Source organism: Atractosteus spatula, chromosome 23 (assembly GCF_055471065.1).
Source record: "Atractosteus spatula isolate fAtrSpa1 chromosome 23, fAtrSpa1.hap1, whole genome shotgun sequence".
Classification (NCBI taxonomy): Eukaryota; Metazoa; Chordata; class Actinopteri; order Semionotiformes; family Lepisosteidae; genus Atractosteus; species Atractosteus spatula.
Genome location: NC_142728.1, coordinates 8,541,704 through 8,561,824, shown reverse-complemented (window position 1 = coordinate 8,561,824; position 20,121 = coordinate 8,541,704). Strand labels below are relative to the sequence as shown.

The window sequence follows — 20,121 nt, the reverse complement described above, 5'->3', positions numbered from 1 at the left end:
CTTACTCCTCCACCCTCCCAGCCTTTGTTCTCCCGCTACTTTACCTTTGCCTACTGCCCTGTCTCTCTCACACCTGAAGAAGGCTCCACGGCCGAAACGTTGTGTTCTCTTTCTTCTTTTTTTCAGCATGGAATAAACCTATTACTTGTTCCATCACACAATATAGACAGTACATTACAAACATCATGAATAATAACATATTGTAGCGCTCTTGGGTTCACGTGGGTATGTGCCCTCGCCTCTGCCACCTCAGGTCGGCCCCCCACCGCTGGGGACTCGAACCCGGGCCTCTGGCGTCACTCAACAGGGACCCAGTTGAGCTAAAGGGAAATCTCCCCATCTGATTCCCCGTGCGCTGCCTCCGCTGCCCACCGGTCTCCTCGAATACGGCATCAGCCTGCTCAGCCAGAGCCAGGGCCTGCTCCTAGGAGACCGGCGCGGCCAGCATCACGTGGCGCTGCACCTCAGTCAGCGCAATGGCCCGGAGGAACACCTGGTGCACTATCTCCCAGTGGGCCTCCTCCGGGAGAGTAGGGTAACCCTGGCGGGCTAAGTAGGCCACGTCTGCGGCGACCGGACGCAGTGGCTCTCCCACTAGGAAGCGGCGTTGGGCCAACCTCGCCCGCAGCAGTCCCGGCGCCTCCCCTCTCCCGCCGAAACGCCTCTGGAGGGCCGACGCCAACGCCGCGTAGTTGTACCGCTGGTCCCCGGGTACATCCAGCAACTCCTGGCAGGCCTTCCCCCTCCAAGACAGCGGCGAGGTGGCCCGCCATCTCCACCTGAGACCAGCCGTTTGCCCAGGCCGCCATCTGGAACTGGGCCTCAAACCTTTGCCATGGGACCTCCCCATGATATCGGCTCGGTCTCACCGGCGCAGGCTGGTGCAGGGGTGGCGGGCTGGACCCTGCTGGTCTGGCGTCTCCTTCCCGCCACACGGCCTGAGGCGACCCGGGAAAGGGTCCCTCCTCTGTTGAGTAGGTCGCCGTTGGGTAGCCACTTGGGTTGCTGAGGGGTCATCCCAGCCCCTGGCGGCTGCTGCTCGCCCCCAAAAGGCGCTTTAGGGGGTCACTTGGCTGCTGGGGGAACCGGCGGTTCTCCGAGTCCGACATCAACGGCCGTTCGCTGTCCATCCTCCCGCTTCTGACACCAATGTAGCGCTCTCGGCTGGGCGCGGGAGTGCTGGCTGGCAGGTGGTGACGGAGAAAGAAATAAAGTGCCATTTTTAACCCAACAAGAGGCAGAGCAGTCAGGAGAGCATGCTGGTGAAGGCAATGTTACATCCAGCCTGACAAGAGATCCATTCACACCCGGGGCAACATCCAGCTACAGTGACTGGTCTGCACACCTGCACACTGGGAGAAGGAAACTGAGTACTCCCCAGACACTCAGCTCAGATCAGATGTGGCCCAACCACACCTACAGCTGGAGTGGCTGACACAAGAGAGAAATCCCCCCTCTTCTCCCGAGCTGCCCGGCAAATAATATGACACATTTCTGGACGTTATATTAGTTCAGTTACATAGTTTAAAAAAAAGTTTGTTTCACCAGTTTTGAACTAGAGATACGTAGAAGAATACTGGGATGTCATGTTAACTATTAATAAGGGAAAGGTTGTGGGGCTTACTGGTGTTATGAGAACCTAGATTCTGTTTAATAATAATAATAATAATTCTTTACACATATATAATACTTTATTTTTGACACTCCACTCAAAGTGCTTTACAGGTAATGGGGACTCCCCTCCGCCACCACCAGTGTGCAGCATCCACCTGGATGATGTGACGGCAGCCATAGTTACAGCTATATTATTGTTAAAGTTCAGCTTTAATGGGTAGTGGACTGTACTTTCAACATTTATAGATGATTTAAAGTAAACATATTGCATTCTTATATTATAGTTTACACCAAAAGGTTAAATTCACACTTTTGGATTTCTACAAGACAGGGAGGCACGATTTATCTGCCTGCTCGTGCACAGGTTTGGAATTGTCTGTAGTAAACGCCCCATTCTGTTTTTCTGTTTTCAATGTGTGAGTGTGTATAAACTACAATTCTATACTGAAATATTTTTTTTAAAGTACTGCTTTGATTCAGGATCTGATCATTCGCAGTAAGCTGGAAAACAAAATTCCTTAGGATTGCTTAATCTGCCTTACACATAAACCTAGTATTGCCAAAATATTTCTAATCAGATTCAGTGAAACCAGGTAATAAAAATATTTCTGAACTTTCTTAAACTGACATTTTGTTCCGATTATGAGTTACCAAGTAGTTTTGCCGGTGTTATGTCAATGCTGTTGCAGAAACACTGACATTTGCATTTATATTTGCGGTTGCATCATAAAAAAAAGTATTACGACTGCTAATTCAGTGACATCTGAAGCTAATTTTAAGTAACCCTAAAAGGGCTTACCGTTTAGCTTCATTGTTGCACATCAAACATTCTCCCAGGATTTTAACTCGCACGTCCAGGATAAAATTGTGTTGGAATTTTGGAAGTGCCATCTCAAGTCTGACATGACTTTAAAGCTTCAGAGTTGCTAGTCCAATTAAGGAAGGCTGCAACCATAATGACCTAAAACGCAGCCTCCCCCCCACCCCTTCACCTTGAGCATTCCTCTTCAAAACCCATTATTAGATCTGGGGCAGAGCAGTGGCTCTGTGGCTAAGGATCTGCACCTGTGGCTGCAAGGTTGCCAGTTCAAATCCTGCAGCTGGCAGAGGAATCCTACTCCGTTGGGCTCCTGAGCAAGGCCCTTAACCCCAACTGCTCCAGGGGTGCTGTACAATGGCAGACCCTGTGCTCTGACCCCAGGCTCTCTCCCTGTCTGTGTCTCATGGAGAGCAAGCTGAGGTATGTGAGAAGACAATTCCTAATGCAAGAAATTATAAAGGGTGAATAAAGTGATGTTAAAGAGGAGGGTTGTCAGGACAGTCCAAAGTGATCTAGACCAGAGATAGCAGGGAGATTAATTTTCTTCCTTTATTCAGGATGTGTGCACAACGGGAGTTCCACAACTCATGTAAAACTGCAAAGATGCAAGCATCAGAGGTTAAATAAACGTTTAGGTGGGGGTGGCCACCTCCACCATGCATTTCTATCCGAATTGGTTAATAAGGTGCACAGTGCAGTAAATGATCACCATTTGACCATCCCATCTACCCTCCCCACTTGCATCCCTTACTCCTCCCTAGTCTTCTTCACCTTCATCACTGGAATGTAGGGCCAAATAAGGAGGTTCTCTACAGCAACTCTGGGACACAGGGATGCTCAACTTAAATGGCCCCTTCTTGAACCTTCAGGGGTAGTACATTTCTCCCCTTGATGTGCTCTGAAAACCAGTTCATACGAACTCTTAGGATGTTGTAGTACTACCATCCACTAGCCCCCTCCATCAAGGCTGTGTTGTCTTCCTTGACAGTCCAAGTAACGTTCTCAAAATATTCCGTGGGATAGTAGGCAGCTGGTTCAGCAGCGTCAGTATACATGAGTATAAGGCTTTTCATGTAACGTTAACCGGAGGTACAGGCTGGGTTTATTCAAAATGTTTCCGATACAAAAGTGTAGTTGCATATATATTAGGGATAATAAAGTAATCAACACTGATAATCTGAGTATTAAAAGTTCAACCAATAGCAGTACTCATTAATGGCGATTGCAGTATAAATTATTGGAATAAAGTGAGATTAAATGACTCAGTCCCTTTGGTCCCCTCATCATCCATCCAGTATCAGAAAGAGACTTGTCCTGGTAAGGGTCGCAGACATCCAGGGCCTGTCCTGGAACCGGAAGCGCAGGACACAGGACGGGACCAAGAATGGACAACAGTGCATGGGACACTAGTTCATTACACAAGTTCAAAGAGATAAGGACAATACAGAGTGGACAACCAATACCAATACTAGGCAGCAAATCGTGAGCACTTGGGTGGAAACCACAGCACCCATAGAAAACCCACACAGACACGGAGAGAACATGCAGACTCCACACATAGGCCACTGTGGCCCAGAATCGAAACCAAGCTCTATTAAGCAGTAGTACTTCTTTTAAACCATGACGCCAATCTTCAAAATATGCATGTAAATTACAGAGTATAAATAAGTAATAGCAGCATCAAATAAGGCATAAGTGATTAAAACTGAGAGTACAATGCAAGCCACTAGCTTTATGTTGTTTACAAATTAAACCTACGCAAAGGTCCCTTATCATGCAGAAGGAGTACAAATTTCAAAAGGTTCTGCAACAGACCAGTATAACATAAAAGTAAAACGTCCAGTTTATTCTAAGAGATGTTGGTTTGCTTGCTCTGGAGTACCTGAGCTACTGTAAATGCCTATAATTTTATATAGGGCGGAAAAGCAAATAAAAAAAGCATAAAAAAATGAAAATGCAGAAGTTCTTAATCCAAAAACACAAAACAAAAGCACAGTAGGTATAAACAACTTTAAAAGCTGTTTTGTTAAAGTAATTTGCATGCTTAAAAAAAACTTTGAAAAGTGTGGCCTGGTTTCAATTTACTTTCTAAGCTAGAGGATGAAAAATGGAAGGAATAAAATGCTGGATGAAGCAGTGATCAAAGGTTTTAAATCTTTGAACTAAAACTGGCCAATGTTAGAAGTATCATTCTTTTCCTTATACTTCAGACCCTGTTGCAGGCTCATTCCAGTGTACTGTTCAAACAAAAGCAATTTCCCTGTCCATGAGAGAAACAAAACATTAGGGAAAAAGATTGCACTGCTTATGGCTGTTACAATTACTTAAACCAGAGGTGTCAACTTGAGTTGATCCCCTTCAGGTCTTTGTTACGTGGTTGGCTAAACTATTATACTTCTACAGGATAATATATTCTATAACTATTCTATAGTTCTACTTCTATAGCACATTATACTTCTACACATTAATGAAGAAAAAAACCTTAAAAAGTTCTATCTGTTTAAACAAGAAAATAAAGTTCAATGTTTAATAAACTACTTAAATTGGAAGAAAAAAATCACAAAACACTAGGTTTTCAAGGATTTAAATTGGAGATCCTGACTTAAAGCAAATAACTAAATACCAGTGCATCAACATTACATTATCCATGCAAGATAGCACTAACAGACCATTATCAGTTCACTGATAAGACTTCTTTCAGTTTGAAGGATTATTTTTATATCGATCTTGTGTATAACATCATTGTAATCTCAACACTTGTAACCTTATGCCTAGCAACTCGAAGCATCGATAACTTTGCATCTGTTCTTTAGGCTCAACACTTCTTTTGACAACAATATGTCCTCATACTTCTGCCATAATGTGCAGACTGCTGGCAGCAACTGTTCAAACACTACAAGTGTTTGACAGAAAGAAGGGGGAGACAGGATGAGTGGAAATAACTATTAAGGAAGTAACTACTGAGTTGTAATTTCTGATGGACTTGGTTGCACCTGGCTATAAAGGGAGCTCCGCAGCAAAGAGGAGGGGAAAAACTTCTCTCATGCAGCTGGATGGTGCCTTGATCTCAGCTGAAATAAAGAGGCCTGGTGATCAGTTCACCTCTGCAGCCTGGACTCCTAATTATTTCCCAGTCTCCTGAAGAGGTTTAACCAGTTTAGTAGGTTGATCAACAGCCCCGTTACCCTGCTCTTTCTATGAACATGCTAAATATGTATTCCCCCTTAAAGGAAGAAGAGTCTGAGTACCGGATTACTTGGAATTCTAATTGCTACTGAATGTCCATGTGTGCAATAGCAATAGATCAATCCACAATGAGATAAAAATGCAAAATAAAGATGTTGTTCATAATGGAAAAAGCACTGGGGCAGACGACTATATCCGTATTGTTTGGCGAAAGCTGTCACAAATAATAAATCCAACCAAGAACAGTTTTTCCTTACAATCATTAATTACAAACTATATCTGTGAGGGTACGCTATACAAATAAAACAGTAACAAACTGAACCAACACATTCTAATTTTAATTATCCTAGCTCAAGAGCTATTCCACATTTATAGCCTTTAGTATCTCATTAAAGGCACATTATTTAATTTATTATTATTAATAAATTATTAATTGATAATTAAAACAACTTAAGGATGTGCAGGTTCAATTTTAATCTTTGTCTTTAACTAGCACATTTTTAACCAAAAGGATCTCAGCGCATCATATATAGAAGGGGGTCTAATTCATACACCATTGAAGTGTTGCACTACATAGATGACACACAAAAAGAACTCGGCCGCAGTAATCCCACTGCACAGCAGACCATGTAGAAAAGGAAGAAATGGTTTTACCAGGTGAAGTAAGGGAGATGATTCCGAAAGCCGACTGTGATAAGTAGTGTGGCATGTCAGTAGAACACCAGGGTTAAAATCCCTTTTCTTTTGAGAAGCGCTATAGGATTTTTATTAACCATGGAGTAAGGACTTCAGTTGAACATCACTTTGAAAGACAGTACAGTATCTCCAGTCATCATAACGGGCCAATCCTTAGGAAATTTCATTGTCTAACCTCTTATACACCCCTGCAATGTTTCATTTAAGTAACTCCAGTTATCATAATTCCGGGGGGGTTCTCATATTTTTCATTTTTAAAATTCATTTTAAAACCGTGTCAGAAAAACAACAACAGAGCAGTAAGTTATGTTTGCTATAGCTAAGGCTTCTTTTTTTTTTTTAAGAGGAATGCTTTATAAAACATTTAGAGACATTCGGTAGTTGGGTTCCATACTCTCCTAGCTTAATGCCAATGTTTGAAAGGATGCATAATAATAAAAAAAAAAAACATTTCTTGCACTTGGCAAAAGAGGCTGACAATCACACAAAGACACAGGTTAAAGTACCAGGGACAAAATTTCAGTTTTCTTCCACATTTGTCTATAGTGTTCATAAAAGCATTTTTTCATTTTTTTTAATCTTCACAAAGTGCAAATTTAGTTTATATTAAACTTTTAACTGGTTTCTTACAAAAAAAGTGTATAATTTCTTAAATGCATGATCAAAAAGTCAAAAGTGTTATGTCCACCCCACTCCCACCCCCCAAAAAGCCACCAAAATTGTACTTAAAAAAACAAAACATACACATCTAATATTTTCATGCCTCAATATCAACAAACCACTTTCATGTTTGCTTTTCTGAATCCTCTTTTTGCTCCCAAAATCAGATACAGTACTTTATTACTGTCAACGTGCGCTTGTGGCTAAAATATATTAATCTTTTCATTAAATAGTCTGCCTCCTGCACGGTCACGCATGCATTGGGGAGCATTTAGCAAGCTGCGCGAGCACCAGAAGCAAGCCAATTGACTTGCTCAGGCTGTAGGTCAGTCCAAGCACTTCCTGTGGTCCGTCCTTTAAATGGTTCCCCTCGTAGCAGTCTAGATTCTCCAGTGTGTGGTCCTTTCCAGGTTTAAACAAGGAACTGCAGATATCACTGAAGTTTTGTTCCCAGCTTTCGTTGTCTGTTTCTAAATAACACAAAAAAACCGATATTAGATATAAACAAATACACATTCAGTCATTCAAATTTGGCACTTGTACTCTTCCTAAAACTCTAAGTGCACACCTTAGACTTTTTTAGACGCTTAAGTTTACACATAGTTACCTTGCTTCTGCTCGTGTTACTGTATATTCAAACCACAGGATGTTTGGAATGAGGCTTGTGTCCCGGATGAGAAAAAACTCCGATACTGGCCTGTAGGGAGAAACAAAAACAATTAGAGATAATTAACAATGAACTGCCATCTGCTCAGAACATAATTTTAAAAAAATTTCAGTCTTTCAAAATTGAAAATGTAAACAGCACAATAAGGGATATTTTGGATGTGGATCACAAAAAAAAAAGATAACCACACACTACGATTTGCTGTTAAATAATATTTGATTTATATGACCTCCCCAACATTTTTACACACATATCCACTTCCCTGGTGTTTGAGAGAATTTACACCATGTTTCCGTTCAATGAAACCTCGAGTCACTAAAACAAACATGTTCATGGACTACCATGTTCAATAAAGATTGAAAAATACAGTACTCTATTTTGATCTTGGGGGCGGAGCGGTAGCACTGTGGCTAAGGATCTGCGCCTGTGGCTGGAAGGTTGCCGGTTCAAATCCCACAGCCGGCAGAGGAATTCTACTCCGTTGGGTCCCTGAGCAAGGCCCTTAACCCCAACTGCTCCAGGGGCACTGTACAATAGCTGACCCTGCGCTCTGACCCCATGCTTCTCTCCCTGTATGTGTGTCTATGTCTCATGGAGAGCAAGCTGGGGGGTATGTGAAAAGACGAATTCCTAATGCAAGAAATTGTATATGGCTAATAAAGTGATCTGATCTTCCAGTTGTACAAATTAATCCTTATATAATTATTGCACACTGCAACCTACCAAATTAAGATATGCAATCAGTACTGGCACCCTATGACTGTACTTGACACTTTAAAACAGATTCCACAAGATCAGATCTTCATCTGAACAAAGGAATCTTAAAAACCTGCCACACACAAAGACCTCTAGAATATCTGTTGATACCTTTGCAGTGACAAATTCTGTTGCAACTGTGGATGAATACAAATGTAGATCTTTTCAAGCAGTAGTACTTCCAATGAGAATAACATGTTGCTTTCTCTTTTAGACCCATTTCCACCCATCAGATCAACTGTCATCATCCATTCAACAGCTTTCATTAGGCCAAGCTGCCCCCATTTCTACAGCGAGCTTTGCAAGATTTTAACGGTTTGTCTCATTCTTAGACTCTGTTGCATCAAATTAAGTCATTTATCCAGCTGTAACTAACCACTAATAATTGTTGAGCTCATTAAATCAAAGGGTTAAATCGGGGTGTTTCAAATAAAATATTACATTTGAAACATTTACAGAAACAGTTCTGTATGTGTCACTACCACGGGAAAAAAGCTACAAAACACCATGAAAAAGCACCGTGTGATTTTAAACAGCTTTGACTGCTTTTAAAACAAACGATTTTACAAAAACACCTGTTTATTTTACAAACCACTGTCTGTATAGTTGCCTGTATAACCAGTCTGTGAACTGTGGCCATTTTGGCTAGTGTCATGGGGAGTTATGTTTGATTGACTGAATGCATCTCATGTATGAGGTTAAAGTCATCTGGTGTATTTTTTTAGCAATAAGTAATGCAGCAGAGGATTGTGTGGAACTGGAACAGCTTGACTGAATTTTGGGAGTTATTTGTAGAGCACCTGGAGTTTAGCCACAGGTCTAGAAATAGTTTTTAAAGGGACAGATCTAGTGAATTTGCACTACAAAATTTATAATACATTTCAATCATTACTAAAGATATAGAAGCACAGATAGGTGTTGGGGAACTGTCCACAAATATGGAAAACAAAGCCTGATTAATTAAAAGATAAAACCAAGTGGACATTCAATGGCATCTTAGTTGGTGCCAGTAATCAATTTGCATGCTTATTGCTTCTCATTATATTAAAAAAAATAAAGCCTCCAACTTATCTTAAGTAAACATACCTATAGGTGACAGGGGTACTTACCATGCTGCTATCTTAGGAAAGAGTGGCGTTAGTAATTCCTGGGTGATAAAAAACCAGACTGCTCCTATAATGCTGCCAGCAACTCCCCCATATATAACCTGACTCCAGGAATGGTACAACAGATACACTCTGAAAAAAATGAAAAATAACAAAAAATTAAATTGGAGAATCTAAAACAACTAAACTATTTTAGCCATTCCTAAATTTCAATACCTAAATTTACAATTCTTCTGTGTCCGTGCAATCCGCATCAAAAATCTCAAAGTCGATAAGCTAGCTCTGTCCTGCATGTCAGCCAGGGACTGCTGAAGGCCAATAAGACTACTTTAGATACAGAACCTTTTTTTACTCTGTGTGAACTTAACAGTCGCGCTCAAAAAAATTAAAAAATATACATCCCAAACATTTTGGCAAGATACCATGAGCTGAGGAATCCATAAATGAAAAGCCTTAGTTTTTATTGTTTTCAAATTAAGGTAATCTGCTGTATAAATCAAAATAAGAAATAATAATAATTGCATATACATATATAGCGCTTTTCTGGACACTCCACTCAAAGCGCTTTACAGGTAATGGGGACTCCCCTCCACCAACACCAATGTGCAGCATCCACCAGGATGATGCGACAGCAGCCATAGTGTGCCAGTACACTCCTCACACATCAGCTATCAGTGGGGAGGAGAGCAGAGTAATGAAGCCAATTCATAAATGGGGATTATTATGATGCCATGATTGGTAAGGGCCAATGGGAAATTTGGCCTGGACGCCGGGGTTACAACCCTACTCTTTTCAAAAAGCGCCCTGGGATTTTTAATGACCACAGAGAGTCAGGACCTCGGTTTTACGTCTCATCCGAAGGACGGCGCCTGTTTACAGTATAGTGTCCCCGTCACTATACTGGGTCATTAGGACCCACATGAACTGCAGGGTGAGCGCTCCCTGCTGGCCCCACTAACACCTCTTCCAGCAGCACCCTTAGTTTTTCCCAGGAGGTCTCCCATTAAGGTACTGACCAGGCCCACACCTGCTTAGCTTCAGTGGGTTGCCAGTTGTGAGTTGCAGAGTGATAGTGAAATTAAAATCTTAATTTTATAACTACAATTTCAATGGCTTCATCACACCAGATTGGCTCAAAACTGTAAAAGGACATAGCATGACCCTGAAAATTACAAGCCCTTAAAATGCAATATTTAAAATATTATACAAATAATAATGTCGGATGTTTTATATATTTTTTAGTATAATACATTTATAAGGCACTTTTCATAAATCAACCTCAAACAAGTAGAGTAAAATACAACTGAACATATGCAACCCAATTAATAATCATCATCAAATCAGACATGATTTTGTACACATGAAGCAATGTACTACAGTTGTGTAATCAGACATTCCTGGGTTATCCCAGTATAAACTACCTTTAACAAGTACTGTATCCAATGGTTATAAATACATATTTAAAGAAATCAAATCAGACAAAATTCTATATAACGTTGGCAAGCTATGTTTTAAGTGAAGAATCTGTTATTTGTAATTCTTGATCATTACCGTTTGTGCATCTAAGAGTCATGTGAAAACAGCTGTAGCACAAAGGTTTTCAAAACTAATACCAGAGTAAAGTTTTATATTACTGTATCAGTCATAAGATAACATTTTTGGATAAACAAAAAATGGTATCTTATGTATGATACAGAAATATATAATCAGTAAATTGCCTGAAATAATTATGCATAGTGAAATAATCATCAAAAACCATGAATACACAACAATCAAATGTTGTTACTAAACAGGGTATCATGCACAAGGTGCATTCATTGTACTCAGTTGTCGTTGTTATAAAGCATTTGAACCTTTAGACTTTCAGTATGTTAGAACACAAATAAAAGTGTCAGTCACCAAGTGGAAAAAGTGATTTTTATTTATCATTCATCCACCTAACTGCAATATTTGTAAAAAATAATGTCTTGTCAGAAATTAAGTCACTGAACAATACCCTACACTAAAGGAAAAACGAAACCCTTAACTAAATAAAATAATACTGTCCTGAAAGAGATCACTGCCTTAATCTCAGATGTGTCTTCGGCAGTGGTGGTGGCGATTTTCAGGCTTACAGCCCATGTACAACTGAAACTTGATTTTAAACTAACTGAAAATTGTAATTTTTTGTATTTATAGATGCATTTTTGCTTCAGCATCAGTATACACACAGATATGAATTGGCCTTCAAAGCATTCAAACATCTGACTTGGAAGCGCAACCATACGCATTAGGTCAAGCTACCAGAAATGTTCTGTCTGCTGCATTACATGCTTAGCATTTTGTCATGCTTATTCCATCTCTGGAGTCCAACCTACTTATAAAAAGAGAGGTTTATCAAGGATTTGTACCTGCTGTAGGAGACGGACAAGGCCACAGTTAGCAAGCAGATAGACAGGATGTGTCTCCAAAGCAGTTCCAGGCATCTGGCATTGTTAGTTTGATGCATTCTATGAAAACAAAAGGAAAAACATTTCATATACGATGAGCAAAGGTATTCCCTTACAGCTGACAAAATAACCATTCCAGGACATACGAATTTCGAAAAGAATATTTCCGACGATGTCCTACGTCAGGGTTCAGCAACCTGAGGCACAGATGCGATTACCGTCACGAAAAAAGATTTTCTAATGGCACGTGCAATGAAAGTCTAATAAACCACGTGAAAATTAAGTTAAAAAAACATAAAAACTATGCTTGACTGTCCTGCTATTCTCTACAACATACTACCCACTGAAAGAAAGCTCTTTGGCATAAAAAAAAGGATTTACTTGGTTTATTTATTGCATTATTTTTAGCAGGGCTAGCCAAATGTTTTTACAAGAAGGCTTGCGATTCACGGCCCTGATTACAATGTTTGACTTTACACTCAAGTGTGAAAAATGTTAAGCCGGGGGAAGGTTTTGGCACGCTTTGTGGACTGTCTCTATGCAAGCGAGAGAGTTTTGACAGAAAAAGGTCAAAACTACCCAGAATGGCACGGTGAAAAATGGGTGGCAACATTTCTACATTTCCAACATTTCTAGCCGAGATCACCATACAGTGTACATATGAATGCACTTGACTTCTAACTGCAGGGTGCAGATCAAATTATTTTGGGGCTTTTTAAAAACGTGGAAGGCATTTCTTGCAATAACTGCCATTTACTTTCAGGACGCTGACCCCTAAAATTTCAGCTATTGCCAACATCTTAAGAACCTTCAAACCATAGCTCAATCTGTGATGCTGAATGGGATCTGGCATCAGAATATTCTGTCAGATTTCAGGATTTCCAACATTTTGGCACATTTTCTTTTCTGACTAAACCAGGCAGCTTTGATACCAGCAATTTTTGATTTTTCAATGTTTCAGTGGATGGGTGTTGAGGACTTTGAAAGGCACCACATTTCAGATTAGCTCAAAGTTTGATATCAACTTGATTTGTATTTTGTGGAACTTCAACAGCTTTTTAACACCACCACCTAGATATGTCAAACATCTTGCATTTTGTTGAGGGTGATTTGAAAATTCTCACAACTTTCACTTTATCATTTAAACACCTATTTATTTTTGAGACATGACGTTTCAGATGTTAATAACTTTGCAAGGAAAATACACAAAAGTTTCAAACCACAGATGTTTAAAAGAGCACGACCTGGGAATTTAGGCAGCATTGGGATCAGCACACAGTCATATGCAAATGTTTGGGCACCCCTGGCCAAATGACATGTTTTGTTGATTTTCCAAGTGAAAAGAAGTTAACGCAACCTCCGCAGCGAACAGACAAACTTGACATGTTTCTGCAAATTTTAATGCACAGTTACTTTTTATTTGCTGAATTTAACAGATTGAAAAAAATAAAACAGTAAATGTGGCATGTGCAAAAGTTTGGGCACCCGGTCAGTCAGTACTTAGTTAACACCTCCTTTGGCAGAAACCATAGCCTCCAAACGTTTCTTGTAGTCAGCTAACAGTCTTTCTATTCTTGCTTTAGGAATCCCCTCCAACCCATTCTTCCTTGCAGACCAGTTCTAGTAGTAGAATGGATTCTACTAAGTATAACACATTCTGGAAGCCAATGTTCCAGAGTCAGTGAAGAAACTGAAGCTGAGAAGAGGTTGGATATTACAACAAGACAATGATCCAAAACATACCACAAAATCAACCATGAACTACTTCAAGAAACGAAAGATTAAGGTTTTGGAATGGCCTTCACAGGCCCCAGACTTGAATATTATTGAAGATCTGTGGGTAGATCTCAGACATGCAGTGCATGCAAGACAACCTAAGAATATTTCTGAACTAGAAGCCTTTTGCAAGGAAGAGTGGGGGAAAAAAATCCTAAAGCAAAAATAGAAAGACTGTTAGCTGGCTACAAGAAACGTTTGGCGGCTGTGATTTCTGCCAAAGTGGGCGATACTAAATACTGACTGATAGAGTGGCCAAACTTTTGCACATGCCACATTTACTGTTTTATTTTTTTCCAATCTGTTCAATTCAGAAAATAAATAGTAACTGTGCATTACAATTTGCAGAAATATGTCAAGTTTAAGATTGTTCGCTGCAGAGGTTGTTAACTTCTATGCACATAGAAAATCAACAAAATGTGTAATTTGGCCAGGGGCACCCAAACTTTTGCATACAACTGTAATTCTGTGAACAGGTATTCTCACACATTAAGTCAGTTCACTCAATGGTAAGACATGCATATTAATTTAAGATATTATACATTATTTTAAGTTGGGCTATTCTTAACACCGAAAAAGTATCATGCAAATCCATAACAGGTGCATGAACTAGCTCTAGGCACACCCCTTCTGAAAGGCTGCCAAACCCTGAGCAATCAAATAGCTTTTAGTAAGAGTTTGCCAATGCAAAAGAAACCACTTTGGTTTAGTGCAGAGGCTGGTAGCAGGGAGTGGGGTGGCACAGACAAGATTCTCTGCTGCGTATATCAAGAGGGCCTACATTTATGACAGCTAACTGATGGAGAAATATTATTTTAACTGAACTGAGAGGTGTCAGCATGTTGACCAGAGTCCCTTCCGTCCTGGGCTGCACTGACAATGAGTAAGGGCCAAACTTGGTGAGACCACTAATATTTCTAGTGAAATATATGTTTTGACTAAAGTCAGTAGACATTTAGAGAGAAGATGAATGCATTTACACATTTAATAAGGAGATATTTTAACAGGCTATAAAAACACTGCTTTTTACTGGCTATCTCACTCAAACAATTCCACTGTTTCTCTTCACAGGCGAAGTATAGAGGATGTTAAATCCTCTCTCAAACAGCTTGACTTCCTCTTTTTATACTAAAACACTGCTCAGATGCACTAGAAATCCAGAATGCTCAGTTGAAAAGATGCAGTTGTAAACTTTGGTCAGCGTCATTGACATATCAGGAGCACAAATAAAACATTTGATAAACGGATACATTAAAACAACCTTACCTTAAATAAAGGAAGAGAAATGAGTATATAAAGAAAAACCAGATGAACTGAGAGTGACTGGAGGGCATCCCATATTCAGTAGTTAGTGTGGTATGAGCTCCTGTGATGACAGAAATAAAGAACAAGAAAGACAAAAATGGAAAAGAGTCATGATCACAGTGTCAAGCTCAAACACAATCATCTCGGAGAGGACGCCCAGGCATTGAGGAGCACCCCTGAGCTTAAGCAGGCCGCAGGGGTAGCTGGATGGGTTACAATGTGTAAGGTGGAGTGGGAAATTAACATTGTTAAAGCGAGGCTACATTTCCGGCAGGACGTTAGGTCAGGGGATCAAGGGGGTTAGGGGCTGATTGCTCTCCAGAACTTTTGTTTCCAAATACCACATTTTTATTTGTCCAAAACATTGTCCTGCATCTTGTCCTTCGGATGAGATGTAAAACCAAGGTCCTGACTCTCTGTGGTCATTAAAAAACCCAGGGCGTTTCTCGAAAAGAGTAGGGGTGTAACCCCGGCGTCCTGGCCAAATTTCCCATTGGCCCTTACCAATCATGGCCTCCTAATAATCCCCATCTCTGAATTGGCTTCATCACTCTGCTCTCCTCCCCACTGATAGCTGGTGTGTGGTGAGCGTTCTGGCGCCATATGGCTGCCGTCGCATCATCCAGGTGGATGCTGCACATTGGTGGTGGTGGAGGGGAGTCCCCATTACCTGTAAAGCGCTTTGAGTGGTGTATCCAGAAAAACGCTATATAAGTGTAAGCAATTATTATTATTATTATGATGATGACTTTCCTGGTGCTGCCGCCACACGGCCCACTCTAAGAATATTACAATGTCAGATACCGCTGCTGTGACTTGGTCATAAGGATACTGTTGGCTTTGACTGCATTTGTGCAGCCTGGCTAAGTCAAGCCATATCCAACAGTACTACCTCCCTCCAAACGCACAGCACGACAGGCTCCTCCATACCTTCACAGGGCCGCGGCTCCCTGAATATGTGCTTCAATACCCAGTTGACTCCCTCGTTAAGAACCAGCCCTCCAAAAAACGAAATCTGGGGAAAAAAAAGCACAGATACACACAATGCACTGTAATTACAATAAGGAAGCTTGAGTTTCCTGGAGAAAACTGCCCTCTTTCAGAGCGGAATTAGAATAGGCTGAACACAAACAATAAACAGCACAAAAAGAACATAACAGCAAGCAGAACAATCCAGCAAGGAGAAAAAAAAAATCTTTGGTTAATGCAAATCATTGTACACTGTTTAAAAATATGCTCAAGAGGTGAGCTCTGCATATGAATGTTCAGCAGAATAACTGATTAGGCATTTATGGTTGCACTTCTGCAGAACAGCTTTATGGTTTGTGAACACTGACTACATGTGTTCGGCCTCAACAACAAAGGAACACCTCCTGTTCAGGCTGTGCTGTTAATTTCCCTAGACATCAATTCACCAGTTCCCAGTCTCACCTTGTGATGAGATGGAAAGTGAGGCGAGAGACATGGCTCACTGATCATAATCCTGTGATCAGTGCATTTGAAGTTATTATATAACTGGCTCACCAATGTATCGATCACAGGTGTCCAATCCCAGTCTTTTAGGGCCAGTGTCTTTAAGAGTCGAGTTGAATTGAGCACCTAAAGACCTAAATCAGCTCATTACTGGTTTAAATAGTCACATATCTACCGCTACTCAAGGCGAAGCTGAATTGACTTACTGTGTGCAGCTCACGCTTAAAGACGATGAGTGTCACAAAGCTCACTAGGATGAAGATTGGCAAGAGACTGGAGTAGGCCAGAAGCTCTCCTGTTAGATCACCTTAAAAGCAACAACAAATGACATCAGGAAAGAGTTCATGTTTTTCTAACGATTGGTCCTACCGGCTGTGGAAAACAACAAAATCCTCACATCAGAGGCAAGAAAATTCACTCTTTCTGCATCCAGTGTGCAAAAAGATCATCTTAAATACGTCAGCAGTAAAATGCAACACTTTCAGTTCTGACATAACACACTGAAATCATGTTTTTAAGTGTGATATTGTCTACCTACAGGTAAAACAGATATTCAGAGAAAGCTTTAACATTATAAGTCCCTTATAGCTGTTTTTGCTAATCATTATCAAAGTACTAGAAATTAAGGCTGCTACAGCACACACAATCTTAAACAATTCTTGTGACCTCATACAAATATATGACTTTGACATACACGTCTTTTTCACACTGGCAGCAATTACAAATTTCTGAAGGGGGTTGACAGGGAATCTGTAATCCCTTTTGCACTATGCAGGGGAAACATACATTGCTGTAGCAAGCTTTGAATATATTCCTGAGGTTAAGGGGCTAACCCACTAATATCATTTACATTAAGTTAGCAATTTAAGCAACCTAGTGACATTTTCTGTGCTTTAATTTTACCTCCTTCTTGTATTAAACTACCTTTCAAATATCAAGCCAGGTCATAAGAAAACTCACACATGAGCTACTTTGAAAACAATAACACGTAAAAATAAATCATTCTTCGGCATGTCGTGGTTTTCATAAATGATTTATTGACCGGCGACTCTGTCAGAGTAAAGTGTGCATACTTGGATGCATAAAGTTAAGCATCCAAATGTTTAAACGATTATCTACTGACTAGGCGCAGGTGTGTCTTCCTGTGGTAAATATAAACTTGTCTCAAACAGACATACAGTCTGAGCATATAGGTAAACCATAAACATGTGAAAACGACCTTAATCAAAAGAAATAAAGCGTAATTGTGAGACTCTGCCATTCTGTCAGTGATTTTTCGGGACCATTAGGAACTGCAAAAAGTACAGTGTTACTGGATACTTAGTTGGATAAGTCGTCAGGGCGATTGGCTGTATATGCACTGCCTTGACAGAGTTTACAATAAGCATTTTAAGCGTCTTAATTTCAATGTCTATATAAACTGGAGAACCCAATTATTGTACAGTTTTGAGAAACTGCGCATGCGGAACCGGCACACTATTTGGCAGTCGGTGTGTTACGTACGCTCACAACGTCTAATAGCCTCTCCACAGAATGGCTCACTATTTAGCAGTTACCCTCGGCCGTCCATTCAGTAGAAGGAATTCCAAAACATCATCTGCCCGAATACAATTTTAAAACTACTTAAGACTACAGATACGCGAACTAACAATAGAAACGTATGCAACTTCTTTACCTGAGGGATACTCGACATGGGTAAGAGAAACCGACTGCCACCGAGGTGGTACAGAGCACTCTTCTGCCGCCGCCATCTTACCCGGATACCGGGCACTAACAGCTGACCAATCAAAATGCAACGCCCAAATACCTCCAGCCAATCAAAAAATGGAATGGAGTTTTATTTCTCGAAAGTGGGCCAGTGAGAGTGAAGAAACTGTAAACCTGTCAGGGGAAACAATCACCCAATTAAATATGTGATAGGTAAAATATTTTCTCCAATCAGAACACGAGTATCACCGGCGAATAAAATGTAGCCAATAAGAAATGGAACGGGGAATAAGCCTAGTTCTATTATCTATTATGCGAATATATTAATTGAATGAGGAATTTAATTTTAGACCGTCCTTCACTGGTCTTTATACGTTTATTGTGATGTATTTACCGTTATGCCGCTACTATGTACTCAAAGCCAGGAATCTCTTTTCATATTTAACTTCAGTCAACTGGTTGAGGTAGATTACACATCTCTCAAGGAAGTTCTTTCAATTTGAAATAACATCTGCCTAAACTGGATAACCTAAATCGTATTACAGAAATAAAATAACTCTAAATGCAAAAAAATCAGTAATTCTACAGAACAGTTGTGCAGTTTATTACAGGCTATATATTTTTTTTCCCATAAGGAAACAGACTATAAATGAAAGCTTTATGAATCACCTGAAAGAGGCATTATCTTCATAGACATTAATGTGAAAATCAATTCATCATAATGTAGAATATTCCAGTTCACTGTACAATTTCATATGCAGAAAACTAAATTGGTAACAATTGGACCGTACTCACCCTGCGGTCCATGTGGGTCCTAATGCCCCAGTATAGTGACAGGGACACTATACTGTAAACAAACAGGCGCCGTCCTTCGGATGAGACGTAAAACCGAGGTCCGGACTCTCTGTGGTCATTAAAAATCCCAGGGCGTTTCTCGAAAAGAGTAGGGGTGTAACCCCGGCGTCCTGGCCAAATTTCCCATTGGCCCTTACCAATCATGGCCTCCTAATAATCCCCATCTATGAATTGGCTTCATTACTCTGCTCTCCTCCCCACTGATGTGTGGTGAGTGTTCTGGCGCACTATGGCTGCCGTCGCATCATCCAGGTGGATGCTGCACATTGGTGGTGGTGGAGGGGAGTCCCCATTACCTGTAAAGCGCTTTGAGTGGAGTGTCCAGAAAAGCGCTATATAAGTGTAAGCAATTATTAATTATTATTATTAACAATAAGAATAATGGTTTTGGTTGAAAAAATGTTTATCATCATGAATCCTTAATTACTAACATGGTCCAACACACATCTTGAAAATTTTGTATTATTTCAGGGCTCTAATAATGTCTATAACAGCCACCCTATGGATATTGTACACCAGCTTTTCACCGTTCGCTGTTCAAGTACTGTACTATGCTTGCCTTTCTTTTTCCTCAGACATGCCAGTATGCTTTCTGGATTCCCATGGCGTTTGATTATCTCCGCAATCCTACGGTTCGTTTGAGGGGTGTGCTGAACTTGTTTGCTACTAGTGAACTTGGCAACACCACGCAATTCTGTTAGATCATATCGGTACCTCTGATGATACAACGATAACATAAACAAGATCATTTATATGTCAATAGGCGACTGTGGCTAATCAATCTGCAGTATTAAAGTGTCTGTGCACTGGCAGAGACCAGTTGGGGTAAGACACCCGCACATATAATTAAACTGTTGAGCTCAAACTGCGCTCCGGCAGGGGTAAGTATCGGCTGAGCACCGTGGAAGCCCTGGATTTTATCATCTTTTGAACAAAACTAAGAAGCGTCTGTTTAAGACCGTGTTTTAGAGAGTACACATCTTCAGGGATTTTCAGATGGACAGGAGATCATTGTAAAACCACCGCGCTCCAAACCTTGATAACCCTGCCCACAAAAACAACCAAAACACG

At 40.5% G+C, this 20,121-nt stretch overlaps 1 protein-coding gene across 1 annotated transcript; it reads right to left on the bottom strand.

The window, feature by feature from the left end:
- Positions 1–6,357: 6,357 nt before the first annotated feature.
- dolpp1 (dolichyldiphosphatase 1) lies at positions 6,358–18,255 on the bottom strand. The gene is made up of 8 exons (XM_088940549.1): positions 18,164–18,255; positions 16,695–16,795; positions 15,946–16,030; positions 14,977–15,076; positions 11,896–11,994; positions 9,509–9,637; positions 7,584–7,673; positions 6,358–7,446 (listed from the first exon to the last, which is right to left on the bottom strand). The coding sequence occupies exons 1-8, from the start codon at positions 18,237–18,239 to the stop codon at positions 7,410–7,412; spliced, it is 717 nt and encodes a 238-aa protein (XP_088796675.1). The 5' UTR covers positions 18,240–18,255; the 3' UTR covers positions 6,358–7,409.
- Between the last annotated feature and the right edge of the window lie 1,866 nt (positions 18,256–20,121).